The 22,151-nt window shown below is 47.6% G+C and overlaps 1 protein-coding gene across 5 annotated transcripts in view; it reads left to right on the top strand.

Annotated features, from left to right (window-relative positions):
• Positions 1-22,151, top strand: part of SRGAP3 (SLIT-ROBO Rho GTPase activating protein 3) — a 226,838-nt gene that overhangs the window by 104,428 nt on the left and 100,259 nt on the right. For all 5 annotated transcript variants that reach the window (XM_048858312.2, XM_048858315.2, XM_048858313.2 and 2 more), the window contains one exon: positions 13,630-13,825. In XM_048858312.2, coding sequence (XP_048714269.1) covers positions 13,630-13,825 — 196 coding nt within the window. The remainder of the gene's footprint in view (positions 1-13,629; positions 13,826-22,151) is intronic.

Genomic DNA, 22,151 nt, shown 5'->3' with positions numbered 1-22,151 from the left:
GAAGCCAGAGCAACTTAGCTTCATGGGGCCCCCTGTGGCTTGGAGCCCCAGGCAATTGGCTCGCTTGCTACCCCCTAATGCCAGCGCTGGCTTTTATATGCAGAAAAACAATTGTTGTGGCACAAGTGGGCCTAGAGTTTTTATAGCATGTTGGAGTGGGGGGCTCTGAAAGAAAAAGATTGAGAGCCCTTGCAATAGAGTATGGTATTTGTCACTTACAAAACCAGTTGTGTAGACTTGCTGTGCATTGTTAAGCTTCTGTGTTCCATTCCAGAGGTTGCTCCATTTCCGTGGAGGATAAAAATGGGGGCGGGTGTGTGTGTGTGTGTGTGTGTGAGGACTGTGGCATATGCAGATATTTGATCAGTGTCCTGGAATCCTTCATAATGAAAGATAAGGTAGAAAGGAGTTGTTTGCTAGCTTTAAGACCAAAACCCTTGGATATTGGTTTGTTCTGAGATCTCATTGTCAATCTGCATTTAGTTTGCTTTTTTTCATCCTTTAGTAGCCATTAGGTTTTTGTTTTTGTTTTTTAAATTTGAATCAGGTGTGTGTGGCATAGCTTATGTGCCTCAAATGAGCTCCCCTTCATCTAGTACAGTGGCTGGCTCTCAACCTTTCCAGAGTACTCTACCCCTTTAAGGTGGCTGATTTGTCTTGTGTACCCCAAGTTTCACCTGACTTAAAAACTACTTGCTTACAAAATACAAAAATGTCTCAGCACACTAGTACTGAAAAATTGCTGACTTTCTCATTTTTATCATATCATTTTAAAATAAAGCATTTGGACTATAAATATTGTACTTCCATTTCAGTGTATAGCATATAAAGCAGTATAAACGAGTCATTGTCTGTATGAAATTTTAGTTTGTACTGACTTTGCTAGTGCTTTTTATATAGCCTGTTGTAAAACTAGGCACATATCTAGGTGAGCTGATGTTCCCCTTGGAAGACCTCTGTGTACCTCCTGGTTCAGAACCACTGATCTAGTATATCTTTGTGCATTCTGCAGCTAAGACATGAGCTGGTATTCTCATTTTGTGTAGGCAGCTCTAGGTAAGTCACGAGGGAGTCTGTCTGGCTAAGCAGCCTCTCCCTGACTGAGGCGGGAGCTATTCAGAGCTCAGCTCAATTACAAGCCACTGTTTGTCTCTGATCCTAGAAACTCTTTGTTTTTCTGATCCTTGTTTGTAGCATTATTGTGTTTTATGTTAGATGTAGGTCAGATGTGAGCTGGGATGAGAAGCGGGGATAGCGCAGACAATGCATGCACAACTCACGCCATCAGGACACCTTTCAGGAATTGGTGGTGTTATTTGAATAAATGAAGTGAACTGAATAGGTTTGAGGTACAGACATGTTGTTATTTCATATCCAATGGATGTACTATTCTGTTGGCCTCTCATCAAGGTCAGTGCTGTATAAGGAAGAGCTGTAGCAGTAATGAGCCATTTCAGTCTGAGTTTTGGTTGGGCCCATTATGGATACAGCAGCCAGCTGTCAAATGCTGAACTGAGTCTAGATCTGAATTTTTCCCAAAGTTCAGAGGTTGTTCACATCTAGGTGTTGGTTTTGAACCCTCCCTACCTATTTACTTTTCCTTGGTGCTCAGATATACTACATTTCATTACAATTAGTTACGACACCAAGAGTTATGGACCATGAAATTTTGCTTTCCAGTCTCGGTTGCAGTAACATGCAGGAGACGCATGCAGTGAGCTCAGCTACTAGGTAGGGTGCTCTAGGAAGAGTCTGCCCTAGGGTCTGGCTAGCAGTTGGGTATGTTGCGTGCGAGAAGCAGAGGGGAAAATTCTTCTGGAGTAATTTAAAAAAAAAAGAGGCAGGAGTCTAAAGCAGGTGACTGGCTACTCTCCTACAAAAGCCTACAATGGATCACACTTGCCCTCCTAAGGATGATGCTATGAAGAGGGCACGATATAATGAGTGGACCAAAGTGAAAGTTGTTTTAAGAAAACCATTTAGAGTCTACTCCATTGTCTGCTGCAGAAGAAAACTCCAGTCCTGTAACTAATGTGAGCCAGCAACATAGAATGGATTCAAGTAGAGTACAAGTAATTGGACTGCATTAATGAGCTTGCTCTTCTGTTTAGCACAAGGAGGATCCCACCGTAAGCTGCCTGATTTAACTTTGGGGTTACTTTTCTTTTTTGAGTATGCTCATTGTTTTTGAGGATCTTTTGCTTTTTCGGTGACCGTTGCTCAGCCTGAAGCCTCCAGTTCCATTATTGCAGTCATTATGTTAGCTGATGAGGTTTCTGCAGGTGTCCTTCTTCCCGCACAATCTTTGCAGCTTTTACAGTTCACCTGCCAGGCGTTTAAGAAAGTTCACACTTTTGAGATCTTTGCAATCTAAAGGGTATTATTGAAAAAGATCAAACTCTCTTTCTGGTTATTGAAATGGCCGTTTTAGCCTCCTCAAAGATGTTTTACTGGGGCTCTCAAGAATTTTAATGGCTTGAAAATTGTCCATAAAGCTGTGAACAGGAAGTTCACCTCTCAGCAGTACACAGCATATTTGGGCGTCCTTTTCCCCCCAAATTTCTGACTGTTCTTTGCAGTATTGTTGTTTAATAAGATATCTGTTCAGGATCCAATAGAGGCAATTTCAAGTGAGAATTTCCATTCACAGTGAAACTTTTTTCTGCTTTCATTTTGAAGTTGTTTTCTTAGTGATGACCTACATCCAGTGTTTTACTGTATCTCCTGCTGTTCTTCGCACATACAGAACCCTCCTTTATAGTTGCCATTGGAGCTGTCCTCAGCCAGTCCTACCCATCCAAGGTTAGATTAAAAAACTCCACCACATGTATGCACCATGTGTGTCATGTCTATCTCACATGCTTAGTCCACATAGAGGACAGGAGAGTGTTGCTGCTACCAGCTCAAGTGGTAAAGGCACATGACTTCAGTGCTAGAGACCATAGGTTTAAACTGTGCTGATGAGCAAGATGTGGAGAAACAAATAGTTCTGAAAACAATAAAATAAAGGAGGTTATCTAATCTAAAGTCCCCTGCCACTTTCTCAATGATATTTGCCCTAGGTCCTTGTTACTGAGAGTTAGAGGATAATGTAAGTGGAAATAGAACTGGAAATTACACTAATGAGAGATAGTAAGACTTCGTTACTGTTGTTGTCAAGGAGATTATTGGATGATAGGTCAACAGAGTCAGGAAAGAAGAGAATCTGTCACCCCAGATACCTGTAGACAGTCCCAAAATAGAAGGGTAGAAAGAGTAAGACAGGAAAAACTTAAGTCTGTCACTAATTACACCTTCCAGTTGCAGGAAATTGATCACGTAGGCTTTGTCCAGATGGTCCCAGTGGATAGTGGTTGTAATGGAATGCTGAGCTGTTATACTATTTAGCCACTACGTGGCACTATGTAAAATACCTGATTTAAATGAACCTAAGCAGTACTTGGCAGAACATTAAAGGATCTTGTGATGAACACACCTGGTGTGTATAAGCAAGCTCTGTAGCCAGTCCATATCTGGCACAGAGAAACATGACATGGAGTCAGGAGTAAATGAAGAACAGCAACAGAAGTTGCAAACGGAAGGAACAAATCAACAAAGGTTGTAGGATCTCACCGGTGTGCCACTTTTCAGTGCCCCAGAGAACTTCAGCTTTGACAAACCTTCAGAATGAAGAGACTGGAAACAGTATTTTGCAAGATGTCGCATTGCTACCAAGCTGCACAAAGAAACTGGAGATATACAGATATCATCTTCCAAGTACGCTGTGGGGAAGCTGGCAGAGCATGTCCTTAAATCCTTTGACTTTACTGAAGACACTCACAAAGATGACTATGTTGGATGTATACTTTATACCTCAGAGAAATGTGGTTGATGCAAGAGCGTGTTTCCAACAGAAGAATTCAAGAAGCAGAGGAAAATGTTGCATATTTTATATGAGCTTTGCAGACATTGGCTGAAAACTGATATTTTCATGTTTTGAATTCCCCAAAATCACAGAGACAGGCTGGTTATTGGGTTAACAGATGAAAAACATTTCACAGCAGCTACAATTGAAGAAAAATTTAACCCTAGTCATAGCTATACAGCTAGCAAAACAGTCAGAAGCACTCAAACAACAGAACAAAAGGCAGGAGCAACTTGACAAACCTGAAACTAGCTTAGAAGCTAAAAATAGATGCCTGAGTGTTAAAAGTCATTATCAAAAACCCCTGAGGCAAGGCGAGAAAACTCCCAGGCTAAGAGGGACAAATTCCAACCTACATGCGCAAGGTGTGGAAAAAATCATATCCCAAGAAATGATGCATATCCAGCCATAGGCACACGGTGTAGTACATGCATGTAATATAGACATTTTGCAGTTGTTTGCCATACCAAAGCAGTCAGGGAGTTGACTCATATTATGGACGGTGGACCACAATTCATTGCAGCAGAATTTAAATAATTCCAAATGAAATATGACTTTGATCATATTAATAGCAGCCCCCATTATCTACAAGCAAATGGAGAGGCCAAGAGAACTGTACAGACAGCCCCTTCCCTCCCCCCCCCCCCCCAAAAAAAAAAAAAAAAAAAGAAAAAGTCTAGCAGGAAGATCCATTCCTCACAGATCAACACCAATAGCGACTACTAGATATAGAGCAGCACAACTGCTGAAGGGAAGGCAACTCAGAACTACTGTTCCGACTCTGGAAAAAACCTGTTTCCAAAGTGGCCAGACATGAAGAGAGTCACCAAATCAGATAAAAAAGATAAGAGTTTATGAACACTTTTAGAACAGCCACTCTGAGTACTGCCAGGTCTAGAAGCTGGTGTCCATCTTCATGTCAAATTGGGTGGAGAAAAAGGATGGACAACTCCAGCTGTTGTGAACAAAAAGCATAAAGCATCCGAATCATATGTGATCGAGACTGACAGTGGAGAGTTCAACAGAAACCATCAACATCTACAGTTTGTTCCTCAGAAAGAGAGCAGTCAACAGGGCCAACGCGGAACAAGACGACGACTCAAGGATTCCAAACAGACCACAATCAGTCATTGCAACTAATGGACAGCCAGATGACCAAGTTTGTTACATGTTCAGGTCATGTAATTAGAAAATCAGTATGATTCAGAGACATTTAACAGACTGATACGTACTGAACTTCAAAGACTGTGTGATAGTGTAAATATTGTAAAGGATAGGAATGTAGAACTTAAAGGGAGAGATGTAATGGAATGCTAAACTGCATACTACTGTTCAACCACTAGGTGGCATTGTGTATAAAAGTCTTTATTTAAATCAGGCGTGGGCAAACTTTTTGGCCCGAGGGCCGTATTGGGGTTGCAAAACTGTATGGAGGGCTGGGTAGGGAAGGCTGTGCCTCCCCAAACAGCTTGGCCCCCACCCCCATTTGCCACCTCCCACCCATCCAACCCCCCCCAGCTCTTTGTCCCCTGACCACTCCATCCTGGGACCCCCCGCCTCCTGACAGCCCCCCCACCCCGGGACTCCCACGCCTATCCAACCGTCCCCTGCTTCCTGCCCCATGACTGCCCACTGGCCCTGGCCCCCTTACCATGCCGCTCAGAACAGCATGTCTGGAGCCGCGCCGCCTGGCTGGAGCCAGGCACGCTGTCGCGCTGCCCTGCAGGAGCGTGCAGCCCCGCCGCCCAGAGCGCTGCCTGGGAGAGGGGCTGGGGGCTAGCCTCCCCAGTGGGTAGCTCAAGAGCCAGGCAGGACGGTCCTGTGGGCCGTAGCTTGCCCACCTCTGATTTAAATGAGCCGTACCAGGCAGAGCATTCAAGGATCTTATGATGAACACATCTGGTGTGTATAAGCAAGCTCCATGGCCAGTCCATATCTGGTACAAGAACACGACAGCAGAGATGCCCAATAACGTATGGGTTGGGTGTTGGATCCCCACAGCCGTTACTCAGAAAGTGAGGCTGCAGGATTGAAGCAAATATTGTTCCACCTGCATTTCTCCGGACAGCCAGAGCATGAGAGAGAACATCCCTTCCCTACTCCAGCAGGAACCTGAGAAAAGGAGATACATGACCAGAAATTAGAAAGGCTGCTTGATTGTGCTGTGGACCTTCTCAAATGAACCAGCCTAAGTCAAACAAATGGGCCATGGCATGTACTGCAGATGCACCAGTAGCTGTATGTCAAAACAGCTGTTTCAGCTTGCAATTTCTAGCTAGCCAGTGAGCAGCAACTTAAATAAAAAAAAAATAAATAAAAGAGCAGGTTTCCAGCAAATAAGTACAGAACTAGAGAAAGCAGGTGTTCCTGGAGACTGTAACTAATTCACCGTAAGAGGCTACAGGCATAAGCAAGAGACGCTGCGCTCACACTTGATTTTGTAGCTCCTTGGATTTTTTTTTGCAGCCTGGCGGCAGATCCTTAGGTGGGGAGTTAGACAAGCACAAGTAATTCCACCTGATACAAATTCTCTAGCATTTGTATGCTCTCCAGACACTCTTCTTTAAACACCAAGTGGTGGGGTGAAAGTGAGAAGCCTCTCTCAGATCAGCAGCCAACAATAAATTGCTGGTATGAGGTGACTTAAATGTGTAAATGCTGACATGCTGAGCGTGTCATGTTCTAGGTTGACCATATTTCCCAAAGGAAAACCGGGACATTGTGCGGGGCTTGCCTGAGCTCCCTGACCCCTGCAGGGCTGGCCTGATCCCTGCCCCCCAGGGGCTGACAGCCCAAACCCCAGCACCTAGGGCTACCACCTTTGAAATGCAAAAAAACCCCAACAATACCCGCCTCTCCCCTCCCCCCACAAGGCAAGCCTATTGTAACCCGAACCACAAGGCAACTTTGCAACCCCCGCTTCAACAGCCACTTAGTGACCTAAACCCTCTCTCTCTCTCGCACATGCGCGGTGCGCTTGTGTGTTGGTGGGCAGACAGCTGCTGTATTTTCAGCAGTTTTGATCTGTTATCGCTTAAACTGCGGAAGAGGGAGCACTGCAGCATCTTCAGTAGGATGCAGGAAGGTTTAACATTGGATATCCCAGTGTACTGTGGTGATAATGCAAATCTTTAGACCCATGTAAACAAGTCCCAGGAGATGAAATTTATTTTCCTGACAACTGGAAAAATCCATAAACAAACAAACCCCAGCCAGGATGGACAAATACCAGCCAGGTGGTAACCCTGAATGTTCGTCCATGCCCCTATGGAGGTGCTCCCCACTTTTTTGGCAAAACTGGTTGGTTGGCAAGAGCAAATGGGACAAATGTCCATTTTTGCCAAAAAAGTCGGAACGTCTGGGACAGGGCTTAAAAAGGGGACTGTCCCGGCCAAAACAGGATGTATGGTCATCCTAACTGGTTCTGTGTCTAATTGTTTCAGGCACATCTGAGGCCCAGGAATAGTTCCGTATGTTACATATGAATGTTGATTTTGGAGGCTTTTTATTGTGGCCACCACTAAATGCAAGTCAAGTTTTCTATGAAACTTTTAGGAGTGTTCTTTTGATAAACAATAACCCTCCAGTAACACTGGGCAGTGCACCAGAAGCAGAAGTGGTGGCAAGCTCTCTTAGCTTGTGTTTGGTAAGTGACACTAAACAAAGCCAGATAGACTGGGATGCATTCAGTACTAGTGGCGTAGGGAAAACTCTCTGTTCTTGTTGATCATTAGGATTAAGATAGGAGTTTGTTCCAGCCTTACAAAGTACTATGATTTTGTGATACTTCAAAAAGATTGAGGTCTAGCATACAAATATATACACACTCACGCTCATGTGCATGCTTATGGGCTCACTTCCATGTTGTTTGAGGTATTGAGATGATATTATTGTATTATCTTTGTACAGATTGTGATGGTGCCCCTCATAAGGCTTTATGGAAATATGCTTATGAATGTATATATGTCATAACTGGAATATGTTTTATGCTACATATGCCATGTAATATATCTCTGTAAAGGTTATGATCTAATGAATCTATTCTAATCGTATGCATGTATCGTTTTTGTATTTGAAGTTATGAATATTAGCTGTGTACTGGCTTGATTTTTAAGTAGCCTTGGTAAAGCATTTGGTCAGCTTCTTGAGACAGGAATGTGCAAATTAAGTGCCCAGTCAAGAAGCACTTAAGGGACAATGGATCTTTGGAAGGCTCCAATTCACATAAGAAGTCTACATGAGGACATTCAAGGTAGCAGGTAAGCAATGGCTGCTGCCTGTAAAAACGGAGTCATGCATGGACATGTGACTTGCCCATGTGACTCTAAAACTCCATCTTGGACTTTGCATAGGCGAGAGGAGGGGGTCTCCACCCACAAGAGAAAGTCTATTTAAGCCCGTGGGAGACCCCTCCATTTTGTCTTCAGCTGGCTAAAGAGAGAGCCTCTCCACCCCCAAGGTTACCTGAAAGAAACTGGAACAAAGGACAGTTACTACAGGGGGGGTGAGTGATTACTAGACCCAGACTAGAAGGAGACTAGAGGAAGCTTACTGGAATTCCTCTAAGGGTGAGGATTTTATCTGTATTCAGTTATTTCTTACTGTATTAGATATAGACTGGCGTGTTCTGTTTTATTTTGCTTGGTAATTCACGTTGTTCCGTCTGCTATTACTTGGAACCACTTAAATCCTACTTTCTGTATTTAATAAAATCACTTTTTACTTATTAATTAATCCAAAGTATGTATTAATACCTGGGGGGGGGGATGTGAGGGGGGGCAAACAGCTGTGCATCTCTCTCTATCAGTGTTCTAGAGGGCGAACAATTTATGCGTTTACCCTGTATAAGCTTTATATAAGCATCTGAGCGTTAAAGACAGGAACACTTCTTAAGTTGCTTTCAGTTAAGTCTACAGCTTTGGTGCGCTTGGTTGAGACCCTGGGTCTGTGCTGGAGCAGACGGGCGTGTCTGGCTCAGCAGGACAGGCTGCTGGAGTCCCAAGCTGGCAGGGAAAATGGGGACAGAAGTAGTCTTGGCACATCAGTTGGCAGCCCCAAGGGGGTTTCTGTGATCCAACCCGTCACACAGATCCTTGAGCTTCCTTTTTGTGATGTACTGATATCATGCTCTGTATGTTGGATAGTATTTTTTAGATTGCTGTAGCTGTAGTCCTTAGTGATCTATCTTGCTAACCCCAGGGAAAAAGCCCAGTCTGCCCATCAAACAACAGATGTTCCCAAGTAGCAACTTTCCAAACCCAAGTCTGTTAATTTCCTTTTGAGTTTGGGCTGTGCTTTGGTATCATGCCGTCTGTGACATCTTAACACGATACAGTCTGGACCCAGTACATCTAGAAAGTACAGCTGCTGCTGCCGGCACGAAGGCATCCAGTCAGCAAAGTACCAAAGAGCCACGTTTTGGTCCGTATCCTGCCACTTCCTGCAGGACACTGAGTACCTTTAACTCCCATTGAAATCAGTGGAAGGAGAGGATGCTGACCCTATCGCAGGAGGTACTCAGAGTTTTGTGGCATTGGGACACCAAGAGCAGATATTAAAAAAGAATCCCCACTGCCAGCCAGAAAGGTCTCCTTGTATTAGTCTCTCCTTTGTGTGTAAGGTGGTGATGACCTTGCTAAAAATGCACTGGAGCTTACGAAATGAAGTTTACTGGAACTGGTTGGAAATGTTTCATTAGGAAAAATGGAAATGCCCTTTTCACACACAATTGAAAAAATTTGCTGAAAACTTTTGATTTTTCCATTGGGAAAATTTAAAATGACCGCTTCCCAGGCAGCCTGCAGAAGGCTCTTGCCAGGTTTGCTTTATGCCTGTGGGGAGAAAGCGAAATTGACAAAAGCCTTACAGGCAGGCATGAGGGAAGCTAAAATTTTCCATTTTAGTTCTACCAAAATATAATTTTTTTGGAAATCCCTTCCCCTTTGTGGGGTTAGTGCTGGCAGAACAAAAAGCCCCACATTTACGTTATGCATGCCAAAGCATTTGAACTCCAGAAGCATCCCAGACTATCAATCTTCCTTCGCTGTCTTGCCAACGTGCCACTTTGCTGATAATGAAGCCTGTGAGATGTGCTGTTGAAATGAAATTTCAGACCAGTCAGTTCAATGAGCCTTGATGCAGCACTTTTCCCAATAACGACAAATTGCATTTCTGGTCCCTTTGTGTGCGTGTGGGTGTTCAGATTCGCTTAGCGTAGTGCATAGGCTGGGACTTGCGATATCCGTGCGACTTAGGCTGTTGTCATGATGGAATGTAATATGTCCTGTGTTGTGGATGAATAGAGCAAGTTGACTCCTGGTGTTGTGGATGCAAGTGCACAACTTCAAAAGAGTAAACCTGCAAAAAGAAATTGGGCCAGATCCTCTGCTGGTATAAATCAGCCTAATTCTGATTTTATTTGCGCTACATTGATTAGATATTAGCTGAGGATCCGGGCTACAACATTTTTAAAAAATTCACATATTTCTCCCTAACATTAAGAGTAAATAGCTCTGTAGTGAGTTGGGTATTATTTATACTGCAGCAGCACCCAGAGGCAATCGGAATCAGGGGCCATTTTACTGTACTAAGGGTTGAATCACCCCTCAGCCTGCACGACTGCTCAGGGGCGTAAGGAGGAATAAAAGCTGGTTATCTGGGAATAATAGGGAATGTGCGGATCCTTGGCTCCATCCCCAGATGCACTGGGCTGCATTTTAAGAACCTGATAGATTTTTCATTGTTCCTAAGATCCAAGGGTTTGGGTCTGTGTTCACCTGTACAAATTGGTGAGGATTCTTATCAAGCCTTCCCCAGGAAAGGGGATGTAGGGCTTGGGGGATATTTTGGGGGAAGGTGTCTCCAAGTGGGCTCTTTTCCTGTTCTTTGTTTAAACACTTGGTGGTGGCAGCATACAGTTCAAGGACAAGGCAAAGTTTGTACCTTGGGGAAGTTTTTAACTTAAACTGGTAAGAATAAGCTTAGGGGGTCTTTCATGCAGGTCCCCACATCTGTACCCTATGCTCAAATAAATTTGTTAGTCTCTAAGGTGCCACTAGTACTCCTTTTTTTTGTTTTTTTTTGTTTTGGGCTGCAGAGGTTAGCCACTGCAGGAGGGTTGGTTTGTAAATTTCTAGTCCTCTGGAGTAAGGAGAGAATTTAGCTAATACAAGGGGGAAGGGATGGGAGTCTTTGGGCTGGTATTAAGCCAGCAGCAATTTATTGCACCCTTTAGAGCAATGGAGGAGCAGGGAGGGAATTGTGGATCCCTGAGTCATAATGCCTTCCCTAAGACGTTCCTGCCATGAGCTGGGTCCTTTTGTCACAATCTACACCTGAGAATGACAATGTAGGGAGATAAGAATTCCAGCTCAGTACATAAGATATGGAGGATACAGGCTTAATGCTGTACTTGGCTATTAGCTTTTTGCAATATACAATATGAAGACACATCCTTGGATGCAGGCAGCTAAATGGATTGAGTTTAAAAAAATCTCAATACACAAATCTCAAGAAAAATAAATTATGTATTTTTAAAATGTCCTCTGTACTTGTAAAATTTCTGCGGATGTTTTGGCTAAAATGGTTCTGGGTTGGCTCCTGCATCATGTAGGACATTTTCTTCACACCATTTGTACCGGGAAAATTATAGGACTAGATTTTGAAGGTTTAGGCACATGCAGTTGTCTGCGTACATTTGAGAATAACTGATATGAAGATACAAATTGGATATCTGCACAAGCCAGGTAAAGTGCCCAGCTGGCCCCGTGCATATGCATACTTGGCTACAGGCCTGTATGTTTATGTACACCCAGTTGTGTATGTCTAGCTTTGAAATTCTGGCCTCTTCGGATATGTCTGCACTGCAGCTGGAAGCAAGCTCCCGGCCCGGGTCAGGCAGGCTTGTAGTCGGGCGGCTAGCCTGTACTGCCACCCAGGCCACGCAACATCCATGCTAATTTTAGCACATTAAGCTTGTGCCGAGCTAGCAAGTGTCTGTCAGCCTGGGCTGGGAGGCATGCTCCCAGTTGCAATGTAGACAATAACTTTAGGGAGCAGTCTTGACCCCCCACAAGACAGGGAGCAGATGCTAATCTCATGAAACAAGTTTTCATCTTTAGCTTCCGATTCTAGCTTCCTTTGTTAGGTGCCTCCATTGTGCAGCTGCCTCCTTTAGATGTTGACGTGGCTGGCTCTAATTGTTATCACTCTTAAGAAATGTTCCTGTTATCTAGCCTGATTTCCCCCCCACCCCACTTCGAGCTCTTTCTGTTTTCTCCTTCAAGGGCTCTCTCCTCCCTCCAAGCAGCAAGCTTAGTTGCAGTCTCTGAAAGAAAGAACAGCCACTTCCTGCTTACAGCCTTCCCAGATTTTTCACCCCTTTAAAAAACCATTAACAAAAATCCTTGGCTATAAACCTTTCAAACGTTTTAGCAGCAATTGGGAAGGTTTGCTTTCCTCACACCCACACCCAGTGCCACGGATGCCATAATGCATGTCTTGCACTGAGAGGCAAATTGTCTAATAGGTTGAGTGAGCCATATTTTCCCTATGCCAATTCTGCTTGCTTAGCTTCCAAGAATCAGTCCTGTTTAAGAGATTTCTAGCCTCAGTTACATTATGTAAGAGGCTAAGAAGTGGGAGTTGGAAAAAATGCAATTGATCTTTCACAGCACAAGATAAAAGTCTTGTCAAAAGGAAAATGGTAAAAGGAAACAGTACTTCTCCAGCATATAAAAAGGAGATACATCATGTAAAACAGACTTCGCAGATAGTTCTGATTTGCTGAAGAGGATACATTACTTAATGTGGCTGATGTTATCAGCTACAGATAGAACTAGATCAGTGTCAGGATGAAAGCACGGCTTTATCTAATTCTTAAAGAATATTCATTTATATAGGATATAATAGGTGTTAAAATACCATTGTGATAGGTGTGGCACAGATACATTAAAAACAGAATTTTCTCTCTCTCTCTCACCCCTCCCAACCCCATTTCTGTTTAATACATTGTATATCAGTCACGTGGGTCCTGAAGACTCACATGACCACATCTCTGCAAATCATCATTAAGCTAACGATTTTCACAGGGTTCTATGAGCTCAAATTTGGAGGTCCTGAAAGGCTTTCTGAACCTTCTCCACTTCGCTTCCTTCTCAGCCAAAAAATTCATTTGAAATGCTAAGTGACCCAACAGTTATATTGGGGAAATGAACGAAAATAAGGACTTTGCATTTGAAGGGGGGCATTGTTATGATTTTGGCCTCCTATTGTAGTAGCCATTAATAAGTCAACATTTGTCAATAGGTATCAGTGTTATTTCCTATACTAAGTATATGAAAGTATTAGGAATATTACAAAAATAGCGGTACAGTTTTCGTGTTATCTAAGACAACTGGATGGCTTTTAAAGTCAGCCACTTATATACTTGCAATACTGTATATTCTACAAGGAATAATGTTCTATACGAGACTGATGGGTCAGATTCTGAAGTCCTTGGTCAGGGCCCAATCCAGTGCCAATGGAAGTCAGTGGAAAGACTCCCATTGACTTCAGTGGGCTTTGGATTGGGTGTTGAGCCCTTTAATGGGAGTTTTACCCTAGTAGGGGAAAGTAAGAACTGCAAGGCTTGGGGCAAAGCAAGTGAAGACAATTCTCATGTAGGGTCTGTTGCATTTTGCTTGTGTAATGCTTCTTTCTCTCTCCTCTTTTTTGTGCATGTTCAGAAATCCGTACCCAGTTGGTGGAACAGTTCAAATGTCTGGAACAACAGTCCGAATCCCGGCTGCAGCTCCTGCAGGACCTCCAGGAGTTCTTCCGCAGAAAGGCTGAGATAGAGCTGGAGTACTCCAGGAGTCTGGAGAAACTGGCAGAACGATTTTCTTCCAAGATCCGCAGCTCCAGAGAACACCATCAATTCAAGTAAGCAAGGACTTCCAGGAGCACGTGGATGCTCCAGAGCCTGAATCAATAACTAACTTTTGGTTGTGGCTGCAAAGTCCAAATGTTGACTAAAATTAACAGTAATAGTGCTACAGTGGCATTGTTTTGTGTTTTCAGCATGGAAGGGTTATGAGAAGTGAAATCAAGCAACAGGTATTGTACAGTACAGCCTCAGTTAATTTCTTTTAAGTCATTTCTCCAAACAGTGCCATAAAATATGTGAACCTTGATTTTTTTTTTTCTTTTCCCAAAAGAGCATAAACTCAGCCTCCATTTTCTGTGTCTTCACTTCAGTTAGTGCTAATAATGTCAGGTACATTTTATAGGACCTGATTTGTATATGACCTCAAGTCATTATTGGTTAGAGTGCTTTAAATTGCATTTGGAAATATTTTCAAACTCAGAATTGCAGGCAACTTCTGAAAATTGAGCTCACTAAAGTATTTGTATTTTTAAAATAATATTTGTATATTACACGCATGAAAGCACTCGCACACTGGGCTGAAGCTAGGCAAATTCATCTTGGAAATAATGTACACCTTTTGAACAGTAATTAACCAGTGGAATAATTTACCAAGGGATGTGGTGGATTCTACTTCACTCGAATTCTTTTTTAAATTAAAAGCCGATGTCTTTCTAGAAATATGTTTTAGCTGAACCAGAACTGGACTCAATGCAACAGGAATTATTAGGTGAAAGTAAAGCCTGTGTTATACAGGGGGTCAGACTAGATTATCATAATAGTTCCGTCTGGCCTTAGAATGTATAAATACATGTAGATTTTCAAAAGCAGCTTGTGAATTGTCAGCCCACATTCTAAACCTTGGTTGCAAAAAACTTCAGGCAGAATTTTAGAGTCTGGGGAGACTATTTCTTGGGTGAAGATATTTAGCCTGTTATGTTACAGACTGGCCTGTACCATCATTCCAAGGCCCCATTTAAAAATGTGGTTATGATTGGAAGAATGACTCCCTGTAAAATGGGGCTCTGTAACTTTTTCTTTTCTCATTGTCTCAGCAAATTCAGTTTTGCCAAAGATCTTTGGTTGAGCACCATAAAAGAGATTGCCCCAAATATGCACGTACTCTTGAATTGGTCTCATGTTTTCCCTCTAGCAATATTTCTGGTGTTCTTTATGATGATTAGCTCACTCTGGCTGCCTGTCTTAGCTTGGATGTCTTGCTTGGCAGAACATGAGTGATGCTGCGTAGTGTATGGCACTTTCTAATGTGTGCCTTTCAGGTTCTGAACTCTAAGTGAACTGCATATAAATGTGTGCAGTATGAGAGAAGGATATTCATATTGTATAGATCCAGTGCAGTTCTGCAGCTGAAATTCCTTTCCTTTCTCTTCCCTGGACATAGCGTTTGTCTCTGTCTCTTTTCTGACAGCCACAGCTATGAAGTATCTTTCCCAAAATGATGCCAGTGTCATTCCATTCATAGGCCAAGGACCATCAGCATGGTGTAGCTCCCATCCTAGGGACTTGGGGCTCTACCTGTATGATACACTTAACTTTTCTAATTCCTAGCCCCTTACAAACCCTTTCTTTTCTCCAGCCTCATGTTTCTTCCATTACAGCATGAGAAGTTGCTGCTTCTGCTGCTAAATTACTAAATCCTATTTACTCCATATTACTAAATCCTATTTCATCTATTTACTCTGACTCTCTAGGCTTTCACTATTTTATGGCCATGTCATAGATTGATAGATTCAAATGTACAATCCCATTGGTTTGCTTGGTGGCTTTGCTGACGTTGCTGTGACCTACATCAAGGATACCTGTCCCAGCACGGGAAGGAGTTCGTGAGCATTGGCTACAGCAATGTGCTTGTGCTTTGTGAACTGGCGGCAATGGTGTTTTGTTGTATGTGCATCTCTTGCTGGCTAGTGCCCTAACTGGAGCACTGGGCAAGCTGTTCATTTGCCCATGTGGGTGTTGCATTTATTATGCTGGGATGATGCCCTGTAAGGTTCAAGCTGTGGGGGGGGATAATACTTATTCACCTTTGTAAAGTGCCTAGTAATGAGCTTCCAATGGCCACCTTTCAGTCGTCGGCGTGTACCTGAAGTTACCACACAGCAGGATGTGATAGCATGCTTCAAAGGAGGCTGTTAATTTGAGATTAGTGTGTCTGGATGGAGTTAATGGGTTGGGTTCATATACAGCAGTGGTCACCAACTGGGCGATTGTCTGGTCGATCCTGGAGACTCTCCCAGTCAATCGCGATCTCTGGCTGCTAAAGTCTGGCAGTGGAGCGAGGCTACTGTTAATGCAGGCTCCCCTCCTTTGCCCAGCACCACACTGCTCCCGGAAGTGGCCAGCATGCCCCAGGAGGGATGGGAGTGGGTGGGCAGGGGTCTCCGCGCGCTGCTCCTGCCTGCAAACACTGCCTCCGCAGCTCCCATTGGCCAGGAGTGGGGAACTGTGGCCAATGGGAGCTGCAGGGGTGGTGTCTGCAGAGAGGGCAGTGCGCGGAGCCACATGCCCCCCAAGGGGTGCATTGGCCCCTTCCGGGAGTGGCGTGGGGCTGGAGCAGTCAGGGAACCTGCCTTAGCCCTCCTTTGCTGCTGTCCGAGGTAAGTGCTGCCCAGTGAGAGCCCCACCCCAGCCCTGAGGCCCCTCCCGGAGCCAGCACCCCATACCCCCTACTGCTCCTGACCCCCCCCTCCCAGAGCCAGCACCACATGTCCCCTCCTGTACCCAAACTGCCTCCCAGAGCTTCCAGCCCCAGCCCGGAGCCCCCTCCTGCACCCAAACTCCCTCCCAGAGCTTCCAACCCCAGCCTGGAGCCCACACTCCAAATCCCTAAGCCCCAGCCCAGAGTGCACACCCACTCCCGAACCCCAACCACCTGCCCCAGCTTGGTGAAAGTGAGTGAGGACGGGGGAGAGTGAGCAACGGAGGGGCAGGGGGTGAAGTGAGAGGGGCAGGGCTTTGGGGAAGCTGCAGGGCCTCGGGGAAGGGCGGGGTAGGTTCTGGGTTGCACTTAAATTCAAAAAGTGATCTTGTGTGTGTAAAGTTTAGAGACCACTGCTGTACAGTGACATGCATGAACTGCATCATGAGATCTTGGGATGGGATGTTATCGCAGTCAATGGAGGGGGCGTGGTTGCAGTCACACTAAAGCCTAGCAAGACTGTGGGGCTAGATTGTGCTTCATTCTGTATATGAAGTGGCATATAGCTGCACCATCCCAAGAGGACTGAGAGCCCAGGAATTAGCTGTGCCCCAGAGAGGCATAATTCCTTCCGTACTATCTCCTTTCTTCCCAGGGGTGGTAATTTGCTACTGGTCCTGACTGGCTGACTAGCCCCTCTACGCACCATCTCAGCTGTGCGGGTCAATGCGTTCCAGGGGGGAGCCCAAGTTCCTTTCATTCTCCACCTCTTTCCCCCTGCTCCCTGCTTACGGCTGTGCAGGCAGAGCAGCCGCTGGCATGCAACCCCTGCTTTCCCCGCCATGCCTGCAGCAGAGATGTGGGACGGCTGAACAGGGCATGGGAGAGCATCTTGTTCCCCACTTACACCTCAGTGCAGCCATGTGGGGCGGACTATGGTCCAGTCCTCGGTAATGACGGCTATTGTGGTGTTGCTGTTATGTCTCGTTATTGAGTGACTGTATTTCTCACCCTCACGTTATCACACGCAAGTCCTTTATCGCCAGCTAGGAGCACAGATTACTTCTTCCAGAAGCAACACCATTAGCACTCAGCTGATCAAGCAGTTGGAGAGTGTGTTGCATCGGTGATGCAATCAATAGCTCCTCCCTCAATTAGACACATCCGCATACAGACATCTGAGACTGTCCTCCAATTAAGAGTGTAACAGGAGGCAGTTCCAGGTCTCTGAGCTGCTACGCAGTGTACTTTCAATGAGCAAGAACCAGCTTTTCCACCCTTAGAACGTGATAGGTGACACAATCAGTCATATTTAACCTTCAACAAAGGAGGCTCTAAAATCTGCCTTTATCTAAAATGTCCTTAATAGAAATCATGTTCCTGTCCATGTCAGCTGGTCATGGAGTCCCACAGGGTAGAGTAAATCTACATGTCCTATCTGTTAGTTCTTCTTCGAGGGCTTGTTCACGTCCATTCCACATTAGGTGTGTGCGCGCCGCGTGCACGAGCGTCGGAAACTTTTTCCCTTAGCGGCTCCAGGTGGGCCCCCCGAGTGGCACCACTGCGCCCCGCATATATACCCCGCCGGCCCGACCCCCTCCAGTTCCTTCTTACGGTCTGTGGCGGCGTTGGAACAACCTCTCTATCTCGTAGATGATCATGTGGGGCATGCCACAGGCTCACGGCTTCAAGGCTTGCACCACGTGCTGCAAACCTATGCTAGTTAGTGACCCCCACGACTCGTGTCTACGTTGCCTGGGGGACGGACATCAAACTGAAAGGTGTAGGATTTGCAAGGCGTTCAAGCCAAGGACGAGGAAAGAAAGAGACTTTCGCCTAAAGCAACTGTTGATGGAGGCTGCATTGCTCAGGCTTCCTCGGTGCATAGTGCCCTGGAGCTGTCGGGAGACCCAGCACCAGTGAAGCACCGTAAGCTGTCGGCCCCAGAGCGCCAGGCTAGGCCCCGGCACCGATCGTTCTCCCCGGTGTGGCCCCTGGCGCAGCCTAAAGGAAGGCGCGGTCGTTTCCCCACACAGGAGGCTGGCGCCTCCCAAGGCACCGAGCGCCGGCAAGAGCGGGAAGGCCGCGGTACCGGCGCTGACCCAGGTGGTCCTGGCGGCACAAGCCCCACCGAGCCCAGACCTCAGTGAGCTCAGTGCGGACGACGGGCTCGAGGGCATAACGGATCAGCCCTCTACGCCTGGCACCTTTGAGGCCGCAAAGGACCTCATCGAGCTGTCGGCAGCGAGCCCCCTCCCGTATGGGGAGAACCCTCTGGCACCCATGCCTCGGGCGCCGTCGAGGGGTAAGCCGGCAATGGTGGGCCGCTCGAAGACACCGTCCCGGCACTGCTCCCGGAGTTGGTCCCGGTCGAGCTCCGACTCCGCAGACTCGCATTTGCCAGAGGCCCAGAAGGAGGTTGTGGCACTGGCAGCGGGTCGACGCGAAGAAGCGCCAGGAAGGGCACGCAGCTCTCCGGCACCACCCAGAGACCGGCACCAGGAGGAGTTGAGATGGCCCTTGCCAGAGGTCTACCGCAAATGGTCCCGGTCCAGGGAACGCCGGCCCCGGTCCCGGGGGTTCCGGTACCACTCCCGGTCAGCCAGGAGCTGCTCATTCTCCACCAGTGCAGATCGTTGGCACCACAATGGCCTTCGCGATCGGCCTCGCTGCAGTCCGGCGCCAGCTCCGGCCGCTATAGCTACCGCACCGGGGCCCGGACAGCAGGGACCCTCAGGGGAGCTGGCAACCTCAATGGGGGCTGCCAGGCCATTCGTTCTTCTGGACCCCCTGGGCCTATCAGGAGCGCCAAGGGGCGCCGTCCAGGGCAAGTTACTCAGTGCAGCGGTCCCGGTCTCCGCACCGATGCCAGACAGTGCCGGAGGCAACAGTATCCAGGCTGCCAGCATCCCCCCAGCTTAGACCGGAGAGTCCAGCACCGAGCCTGGCACTGTCCCATGGACTCCCGCCCCAGCCTGAGCTGAGGGCCCCTGCCATGGGAGATGGGGAGCAGGAGGACCAACCAGAGGGGGTTGGGCAGCAGCTAACCTCCTCGTCTTCCCCTGATAAGGCGGTGGCGGGTACAGAGCTATCCGGCCCTCCGTCAATAGACCATAGAGCCCACCAGGAACTGCTGTGCAGAGTTGCCCAGAATTTGGGGTTGCAGGCCAAGGAAATGGTTGAGCAGGAGGACCCCATGGTAGACATTCTGAGCCCTGAAGGGCCACCCAGAATAGCGCTCCTGCTTATTAAGACCATTCAGTCTAACTATAAGACTATATGGCAGACCCGGCCTCCAGCGCTCCAACAGCTAAAGGAGTGGAGCGTAAATACTTTGCCCTATCTAAGGGCTATGAGTTCCTATTCTGCCACCTGAGTCCATGCTCCCTAGTGGTTGTGGCTGTGAACGAAAGGGAGCGCCATGGACAGCAGGCCCTGGCCCCTAAGGCCAAGGAGGCGAAATGCCTGGACCTTTTTGGCAGAAAGGTGTACTCATCTCGGGGCCTTCAGTTGAGGATTGCTAACCAGCAGGCCATCCTCAACAGGCACAATTTCAACTCCTGGGTGGCAGTGGGGAAGTTTAAGGACAACCTCCCGCAAGGTTCCCAACAGGAGTTCACGGCCCTGGTGGACGAGGGCAAGGCAGTAGCCAAGACCTCTCTCCAGGGCTCCTTGGATTTTGGCAGATGCGGCGACTAGAACAATCGTGTCGGGGTGGTCATGAGGCGCTTGGTGTGGCTCCAGGAGTCAGGCCTGCCCCCCGAGGTCTAGAATACGCTCCAGGACCTCCCCTTCGAAGGGTCCAGGCTCTTTTTGGATCAGACGGACGCGAGGCTGCATAGCCTCAAGGACTCGCGGGCTATGCTCAAGTCGCTGGGTGTGCACACCCCGGTGACCCAGAGGAAGCCCTTTAAGCCGCAGCCTCCCCCTCAGCGCCAGTACCAGCCTTGCCATAGGCATGAGCCCTACTGTAGGCGAGGCAGGGATAACAGGCGACTGCACAACAACAATAATAACAATAATGCGCCAGGTCAGAACCAAGGCCAGCACAAACCCGCACCGGGCACTAAGCCAGGCTTTTGAGGGCGCACTCAAGGACAGCGTACCAGACCAGTCATCGGATCTGTCCCTTTGTTTCCTGAACCGCCTGTCCCATTTCTCCCGTGCATGGTCCACCATTACATCGGGCCGTTGGGTCTTATGCACGGTGCGGAATGGGTACTCGCTGCAGTTCGCTTCCCTCCCCGCCTCCCACCCCCCTTCCCCATCCCTCTTCAGGGACCCCTCTCACGAGCATCTCCTAGAGGAGGAAGGCCATTTGCTGCTACGGGAGGGGGTGGTAGAGGCGGTGCCTCACGGCCTAAGGGGAAAAGGGTTCTACTCCCGGTATTTCCTCATCCCCAAGGACAAAGGGGGCCTTTGCCCAATTCTAGACCTGCACGGGCTCAACAAATTCCTGGTCAAGGCATGGTTCTGCATGGTCTCTCTGGGCATCATCATCCCTTCCCTGGATCCGGGGAACTGGTATGCCGCCTTCGACTTGAAGGATGAGTACTTTCATATCGCCATTTTCCCAGCACATCAGTGGTTCCTACGCTTCACCGTGGGCCGAGAACGTTATCAGATTGCTGTTCTCCCGTTCGGTCTAACTGCGGCCCCACGGGTGTTCACAAAGTGCATGGTGGTGGTGGCGGCCTTCTTATGGAGGCAGAGAATCTGGGTGTACCAGTACCTTGACAACTGGCTCCTGGCGGGCTGATCTGAGGCAGAGGTGCGGGGCCATGTGGAGGTGACTTTGAGATTGTTCCACGAGCTGCGGCTCTTGATCAACATCCCCAAGTCCATGCTCGTACCCACACAGAGAGTGGAATTCATAGGGGCGGTCCTGGCAGCGGGGCAGGCCAGGGCAAGCCTTCCGGTATCCCAATTCCGGGCTATCTAACAAGCAATGGCCTCCCTGCGCCAGTTTCCAACAACAATGGCCAGGTGCTGCCTGCGGCTGCTGTTCCACATGGCAGCATGCACGCACGAGGTCAGGCATGCCAGACTGAGACTCAGGACTCTGCAGGCGTGACTCGCTCGGGTGTACCGCCCAGGCAGGGACCCCCTGGACTTGGTCGTGACGGCCCGAAGGGATGTGCTGGACTCCCTGCTGTGGTGGCCATCCCAGCCTGTGGTTTGCGAAGACATCCCCTTTGCCGCCCCACTTCAGGGCCTGACGCTGGTGACGGACGCGTCAGATCACAGATAGGGGGTTCACCTGAAGGACCTCATGATGCAGGGGTTGTGGTCCAAGGCAGAGCGGTCACTCCATATCAACGTGAAGGAGCTCAGGGCGGTTCGTCTCGCCTGCCAGACCCTTCACGCCATTCTGAGTGGTCACAGCGTGACAGTTCTGACAGACAACACTACTGCCATGTTTTATATAAACAAGCAGGGCAGGGCTCGTTCCTTGCCACTCTGTCGCGAGGCTCTCCTCCTCTGGGACCTTTGCATAGCCCATGCGATTCACCTCAAGGCGTCCTATCTCCCGGGGGTGCGGAACAAGCTATGGACTCCCTCAGCAGGTTGTACCACGTGCACGAGTGGATGCTCAGGGTGGATGTCGAGCTTTCGCTCTTCCGCAGGTGGGGGTTTCCCTGGGTAGATCTGTTTGCCACCAGGGCCAACGCCCAGTGCCCGCG

Source organism: Caretta caretta, chromosome 7, assembly GCF_965140235.1.
Source record: "Caretta caretta isolate rCarCar2 chromosome 7, rCarCar1.hap1, whole genome shotgun sequence".
NCBI lineage: Eukaryota > Metazoa > Chordata > Testudines > Cheloniidae > Caretta > Caretta caretta.
The sequence above is the reverse complement of the archived record's forward strand: the minus strand, read 5'-3'. Positions and strand labels throughout refer to the sequence as shown.